The sequence below is a fragment of the Temnothorax longispinosus genome, chromosome 8, assembly GCF_030848805.1.
Source record: "Temnothorax longispinosus isolate EJ_2023e chromosome 8, Tlon_JGU_v1, whole genome shotgun sequence".
In the NCBI taxonomy this organism is placed as follows: Eukaryota; Metazoa; Arthropoda; class Insecta; order Hymenoptera; family Formicidae; genus Temnothorax; species Temnothorax longispinosus.
The window spans coordinates 8,479,514-8,487,723 of record NC_092365.1 but is presented as its reverse complement, the minus strand read 5'-3'; the positions used below and the strand labels follow the sequence as shown (position 1 = coordinate 8,487,723).

Below are 8,210 nucleotides of genomic sequence, written 5' to 3'. Positions count from 1 at the left end.
GGCAACCTTACTGTTTCCATTACGTTTTGTGTTAAAGACCCATCTGCATTTTATGGCCTTCCTATCGCTTGGTAGGTCGACAAGTTCCCAAGTTGAGTTTTCCTTCAATGACTTCAACTCGTCATTAATGGCCGCTTTCCATTCTTCGTGGTCGCTTCTTTCCATTGCTTCCTTAAGCGTTAATGGATCGTTATCTTCTCTACCATTCATCGTCAAGTAACTAACGAATCCCTCGAAGTTTCTTTGCTTTGGTGTGCGTGCAGATCTTCTTATTTGTTGTAGTAGTGTCAGCGTTTCATCAGGCTCGAAATTTTCATCACTCGATGCTCTCTCTGTGACTGACAAGAAATCGTCCTCCGTGTCATTGTGCAAGTCTTTTACTGGTCGCGCGTTTAACTTTTCTGATGAATTTATCCCTCACTGAATCAGAATCTTCGTCGAAGTTCATAAGCACTGATGGCTCTTGCTGACTCTCCAGAAACTTGACATCTCTACTGATGGTTATCTTCTTAGTGATTGGATCAATACACCGATATCCCTTGGTATTATGGTTATATCCCACGAAGGTCAATTTGGTTGACTTTGGATCTCATTTGCGACGTTTTTGTTTTGGAACGTGGACCATTACGGATGATCCAAATATCTTTAAGTTGCTCACGTTCGGTTTAGCTCCGGTCCACATTTCTTCTGGCGTTTTTCCATCCAGAGTCGAATTGATGCATCTATTTACCACATAAGCAGCCATGTTGACGGCTTCTGCCCAGTAAGCCTTTTCAAGTTTAGCGTCGAATAACATGCATTTGGCTCGCTCCACAATCGTACGGTTCATACGTTTGGTAAATGTTTACAATTAGGGCTCCACCTCCGATGACCTTGACCTTGACATATGTTGTCAAGGTCACCCTCCTGAGTGACCTTCAGAAGGTTTTAGTCGGGGGTCGCTTCTTATTAAAAAGTTATAAACAAAAAAAGTTTGGAAAATATAGCAGCTATTTTGAGTATTGGAAGGCATAAACGACTAATATTACGTTTTTCTTTAAAGCAGAGAATACTTTATTTCGCGATAAAGATGATCTTGCCGAAACCGGAGACCGCCATCTTCTGATTTGCCGTCACAATTTCCTTCACCGACGTTGGCCTCGACTCACTCAGCCAATTCGCATATGGAATCATATGCTGAGACGCGCCGCTGTCCACGTACCAATCGTTCCTATTCTGCGTCGCCTTGGATAAAAGTACTGCGCTGAATTCATTCTTACATTCCTTCTTATCGTCGCTTTCTTTATCCGATTTGCTGTCAGAGCCCGTCGTTTTCTCTTTCTTATCGATCTTGGAGCTTCTACACTGGTTCGCCTTGTGGCTTTTCTTACCGCATTTGTAACATTTCGGTTTACTATCATGCTCTTTGAGGTTATAGGCTTCTTACCTTTCGGCCCGCCTTTACCGAAAAAGGCACTCTGCGCTTCTCTTTGATATGCGCTGTCCATAAGTTTTGTTTTTACTGCGTCAGACGTCGTGTTTATTCCGCTGCCTTCAAAGCCCATCGCTAACGGTTTGAATTTATCCGTGAGACCCGCCAGCATGATTGCACCAACGAGCTCGTCGCCGATATTGAGGCCGATGTTATTCAATTTATTAGATGTTATTCAATCGGACATTGATTCGCAGCTCTCTAATCGGACATTGATTAATTTTTGTATTAAACCGATTTTATGGGTAGCACCTGTATTCCGGAACAATCTCTCAAGCGTTGACCACATCTCTGCTGCGTTCCCAGCGTTCTCTATGTGTACATACAGCGACTCGTCGATGCTGAATAAGATCCTACCTTTGGCCTTTCTCTGCTTATCTGCATCTTGTACTTGATTTACAGTGGCGATGCAGCTTTCAAGGCCATTTAGATCGAGCATCGCGCGCATAGCCATTGACCACGTGTGATAATTTTCGGCTCCTCTCAATTTGTTTATAGACGACCATGACTCTCCACTTGAAGCCATTTCGAAGTTCTGCGATGATTCGCTGTCCAGAAATTCTCCGTATCTCGAATGTTCTTGAACGCACACAGCGTCGTCGACGACAACAAAGAGGTTATGTTAGTCGAAAGTTCTCGTGGTATATCGAATTCAGCAACACATGCCACAGAAAGGTGACTCAACCCTTCTTAATTGCTTCGATTACCTTTTCTTAGCTCTCCTGGGCCCATCACCTGTTGGATTGAGATCAATTCAGGTGAAAGACAGGCTGCGAGAGAAAACACGTCTTTTCCAGAGAACAAGATAACAGAGAGTATATTTTGCGTAACGTGTACAGAAGTGTGGCGCTAAGTGGCGCGCGGTTTGAATATATCGTCTCTCCTTAACATAGATGCGTGTACAAAAAATCCATACACACACACACACACACACACACACATTCTTTGAGATTCAATCAATTATTTCCCGAAAAATTGGAAAAATTAAAAAAAACCGGCTTCCAAAAAGATCGGTAACAAAAACTGTACACATCATGGCGATCCCCGTAAAATATATATTCTACCCTTATTTCATATACAATTCTTTAAGATTCGGTCAATTAATTCCCGAAAAATTGAAAAAATTTCGGTACCAGTTTCCAAAAAGATCGGTAACGAAAAATTATACACTTTATAGCACTCCCCAGAAAATTCTACCCTTGTTTAATCTACAGTTCCGGTTTCCAGAAAATCGGTAACAAAAAACTATACACATAGTGGCACTGCCCGGAAAAATCTACCCCTATTTCATATACTTTTGGTAAAAATTCGGTTCAGGGGTTTGGGCTGGGCGTTGATGAGTCAGTGAGTGAGTCAGTGAGTCAGTCAGGACATCTTCCTTTATATATGTTACAGTTAAAACCCGAAATCCGTCAAAACCCCAATTTACTAAATTCTAATTTTAACTAAGCCCTTTCGGTAATTCGCGTTCTAACTGAAATAATTTAGTCAAAACTAGATTTGGCCGAGTGCTTTAGTATATTCGCGTTCTAACTGAAAAAATTTAGTTAAAACTAGAATTAATCGACTGCTTTAGTAAATTCGCGGTCTAACGTGCTTCTCTTACAGTAAAAACGCGAAAAGATAGAAGAATCTTTCGGCGTATAGGTAGATTAGTGACGCGCTTTAAAAGTATTTAAGTGTTTAAAGCGCGTCAACTAACCTACATAGATTTGTTGACGCACTTTAAACACTTAAATACTTTCAAAGCGCGTCACTAACCTACATAGGTTAGTGACGCGCTTTAAATAATAAAAATAGTTAAATACATGTATGTATAGCATTGCCGATTGAGGGATTTTGCGTTTTGACTGTAAGAAAAACACGTCAGACCGCGAATTTACTAAAGCACTTGGTCAATTCTAGTTTTGACTAAATTATTTCAGTTAGAACGCGAATTGCCAAGCTGGCTTAGTTAAAACTAGAATTTACCAGTAAATTCGGGTTTTCACGGATTTCGGGTTTTAACTGTAACATATATATAGATTAGAAATTTTACTTTTTCCTCATGTTTAATAATTGTTATTTTCAACGATAAATATTATGATAATAAATTTCTTTTATGTGTTACACATTATATTTATAGTATTAAAACATATAATATACAATATAAATACAATATAAATACTTAAATAAATATAAATATTTTAATCAATGCAGGCAAATACCTCGAAAAATATGGAAGATACGTTTCAGACAAAAGTTGTATGGTTTAAAGGGAGATGTAAGATAGTGGCAATGATTTGTTTTTGGATGATTGTTTGAAGTTCACATAAATGTCACCTTTAAATTCTTAAATGGAACACGCTAGTGTAGTATATCAATGTGATTTCTGCCCAGTGCTCTGAATGTCAACGTGAAGAAATTCAAGCAAGCGCGGGTAAACGGCGGGAGTAACTATGACCCTCTTAAGGTGAGCACGCCCTGACACTCCCTTATCCGCTATAATTTTTGTTCGGTACAAGATCTGGGGTGCATAGTATGAGCATTAGCCCCTGGTTGATCGACCCTAGCGGCCGATCCCGGGGGCTTTTTGCTTTAAGAGTTTTTGGAGTTGGAGGTTTGAGATCCGTGGTGCATGTTACGCCTGTCGCGCGTTCTCGTCTCACTCTCGCACTCACTCACGCGCGACGCGTATTCCGGCACTCTCACAAATAAATCAAGGCTTGTTGTTTTTAGAAAAGGAACTCGTTTAATATCGTAATACAAGAAGCTCGGGAAAACACGTCCGAACCAGTGCCGCCAGAAAATGAGACGCGGCCCGGTCGTCATGGAGATGGAAGGGATACTCACACAAAACACGAGCTACGTCCGTGTGCGCTCAGCGTTTCGGTTGCCTTCGGCTGAATAAAAGAAGGCAGACATATGATCTTCTGTCCTTCTTCCTCCCGCTCGATCCGTACCATAACTCGGGTGTCCGCATTTCGTTTTACCACGCAGTCCACGCACTGACAATGTTATATGTATATGTACATACAATTTGTAATACTAAAATAAATTAAAATATTAAAATATTAAATAAAAATATATAATGTATTTCTATTTTTATATTTAATTTAATAATTTTTTTACACAAATAGAAATAGCATAGCAATTTATATTTTTGCAACCAGTATTTTTTTACTTTCCTAAAAGCGAGAATCGTGTATAATTGTGCAAATATGCGACCAATACCTATATATTAATATATTTACATTATTGAAAATTATTTATTTAAATGATACACGTTTATTATACATTACCGTTATGTGAGTTATTGTATTATTATGATAAACTCATTTATATGCTAGTAGACATATTAAAATAAAGGGAACATAATAAATAACACTTAATATCTATTAATAAATAAGAATAAAATTTATTATTTATTCAGTGTAATGAATAAATAAACGAACATGTCCTTCGATATTACATATATTAAAGCATACAATTTGCTTAAGGAACAACGCAATTACAATTCACAATTTTGTAAATCGCATATCTTTACTTGCAGATCAGTACCACCGGCATTTGCGTAATCCGATGCGCACCACGGGTTGCTCGATCGGATTTTGCACATCATGATGTCTCTTACAGATATGAATAAGTCTTTTACATAAACATTATATTATATCTCTTACAGACATATGTTTTTTATAAATAAGATTTAAAAAAAATCAAAAAGTTAAATACATAAAAGTTAAAAGTTAAAAGTTAAGGTACATAAAAGAAATTAGAAAGCAAATGCATAACCAAATTTTTTAAATTTAAAACAAAATTAACAATTTTAGTGTTCAAAAATTTGAAATTATTTATTAACTAGTAAATATTAAAAACAACGCAACAACAATTGATATATTATAAATATTAATATAAAAGATTCGTATATCATTACATAATATAATTTAATATTAACACTCATCCCTCCAACGTTTTTTCTGGCACATCAATCTTCCAACCATGCACTTTCGAGTCCCACGCGTTTTTCAAAATGTTAATAGCTTTGAAAAATTCTCCAAAAATTATTATAATATCTTTATACCTTCGACTAAAAATGAATGTAAAAAACATTTGGAAATTATTTATTTAAATATTTCTTTACAACAATTATATATTGACAAACACACGTTACGACTCGTTTTATTTAAAAAATTATAACTAACGAACAAATTGACAAAAGTTAATAATCAAACACGCAAATTAAAGCTAAAAGTAGTGCGAATGAGAAAAATAATATTAATAATAATAATATTTTTTTAATTTATATAATAATTTTTTATTATATAAGCGCGGCCTTATCCCCAGGGGCGGCCACGTCCCCGCTGAGAATACCAGCGCGCGCGCGCTCGCCCACGTCCCATTCCTTGTCGGAGTCCTAAAAAAAATTAAGGAATATATTGTAAACGGAATATGTGTATGTAATTAATCAGGAAAAATAATAGATGAATATGATACTATTAATATAAAAAGAAATACGTACTCTTTTTATCTTGTTGCTGCTCTTGCTGCGGTGGCTGTTGCAGCTGCTGCTCCGGCTGTTCCTGTCCCGGTTGCGGCTGCGGCTGCGGTTGCTGCGGTTTCTGTAGCTGCAGTTGCTTCTGCTGGCGCTGCAATTCCAGTTGCAGCTGCTTAATTTGCAGCGACAGCGATTGCTCTTTTTGCTGCTGCTGCTGCTGCTGCTTCTGCTGCTGGATATGCAGCTGCTTCTGCTGGTGCAGCAATTGCTGCGTCATTATTTGCAGTTGCTTTAGGGTGTAGCAGGGTGGAGCAGAACTTTTTGCAGAACTCTCGTCATCGTCGTCAAACATGTCTTGATCTTCATCAAGATTTCCTTTCTCTTCAGCTGAAAGAAGATAATAACAATGAAATCTGTAATATAATTAAATTAAATTAACCCTTAACATGTATATGTGGGTCTACGGCGTCCGAGCCAAAGTGATATCTGCTTGTAACTGATGTTTGTAACCGATGTTTATCAAAATAACTATAAAATCATCAACTACAATGTAGACAGATGTTTCATGAATTTTTTTAGATTTTTTAAAATACTTTAAGGTAGGGAAAATAGCGTTGAATGTGACAGATCCACGTATACACTTAGAAGATACTAAAAAAAACGTATACACTTTAAGGGTTAACTAATATTGGAGTGCGTGTGATGTAATTTTCTTATTGTATAGAGTGTCATTCAATGACACTCTACACGTTTACGCGAGCGTTACTTCTGTAGTAACTTACAATAATTCCTTCGCGTAAACGGGATTTTGTAGTAACTTACGATAATTTACTCCGCGTAAACGAGTGAATTATCGTAAGTTACTACAGAAGTAACGCTTGCGTAAACGTAATATGAGTGAGTGAGTTAATGATAAATAATGTATAATACTTACTTGACATTTTAAGGTTCTTTAATTTTCTTTGAAACAGAGATGTCATCTAAACGAGTCACGGCGTTTTTCTTCTTCCACCTATGTAACAAATAAAAAACGCCTATTCGTGTAATGACAGCTGACAAGCCGACACGAATAAATAAGGCGTCTTTGTGTGCATAGGTGAAGAAAAAAAAACGCTGTGACTTTTATTTCGAATCTGAGCATTCTTCGTATTCTTATAAAAGTTCACGAATTGAGCTTTTATAAAAGTTTGATGAAGATTGTTTTTGACTGATTGTTCCTGATTGTTCTTCTCTTCTTGATTATTCTTGATTGTTCTTTGACTTGTGAGGATTTGCGTTATTGTATTAATATAATTACTTGTGTGGTGACACTGCTAGTGACTCAAGTGGCGATTCATGTGACAACTCGACGTGTGGTGAGTCATATGAAAAATTGCGTATTAAAAATTTAAAGAATTTCAAATAATAAAAGTTAATTTTATTATTATTATTTAATTATTTAATTATTTAATTATTAATATGGAAACGTGTGATCAATTGAAAAAGAAATGTAAACGAATTTTTTCTAAAAATTGGCTAACTGATGATCGATTTAAATCTTGGATACGCAAAGTATCATTTGATGATAGTCTTTTTCATTGCACTGTATGCAATAATAATTTCCCGTGCAGTTCATCACATGTTTTAAGACATGCGGAATCTGCATGTCATAAAAATAATATCACAAAAAGTACATCATTATTCAATAATAATGATAATGATGTAAACTCGAGTACTCTAAATAAAGCAGCGGGTAAACGACGATTTAAACAAGAATGGTTACAGATTGAACAATTTAAGCTGTGGTTACTTGAAGTGCCACATAAAGAAAATTTATTTGCTTGTTCAATTTGTAATAAATCTATTGTTGGTGGTTTATCTCAAATCTATCGTCATGCAGATTCTAAGATGCATTTAAAAAATTTGGAAAAATGTAATACAGAAAGTAGTTCGTCGAATATAAATTTAAATGCGCAAAACGAAACATTTTTGCCGTTTAAAAAGAAAAAAATGTCATTTGAAATTCGATATGCCGCCGTAATGATTGAAAGAAATATTTTGTTTGCATCTGCAGAAATAATTCTCAATTTGTTTAAAGACTTAGCGAAAGATGAGGATTGTAGAGAGATTTTAGAAAGTATGTGTATGGGTCGAACAAAGTGTACGAATATAATTTCGAATGTTTTGTGCCCAGTTGAGACTAATCGTGTAGTCAAAAATATTCAAAATACTAAATTTTCAATTTTTATTGATGAAACATCAGACACACATATTACAAATGAAAAA

General features: G+C 36.0%; 1 protein-coding gene across 1 annotated transcript; it reads right to left on the bottom strand.

The window, feature by feature from the left end:
- Window positions 1–5,722: 5,722 nt before the first annotated feature.
- Window positions 5,723–6,257, bottom strand: LOC139817134 (uncharacterized). The gene is made up of 2 exons (XM_071784964.1): window positions 5,970–6,257; window positions 5,723–5,864 (listed from the first exon to the last, which is right to left on the bottom strand). The coding sequence occupies exons 1-2, from the start codon at window positions 6,220–6,222 to the stop codon at window positions 5,785–5,787; spliced, it is 333 nt and encodes a 110-aa protein (XP_071641065.1). The 5' UTR covers window positions 6,223–6,257; the 3' UTR covers window positions 5,723–5,784.
- Window positions 6,258–8,210: the final 1,953 nt, after the last annotated feature.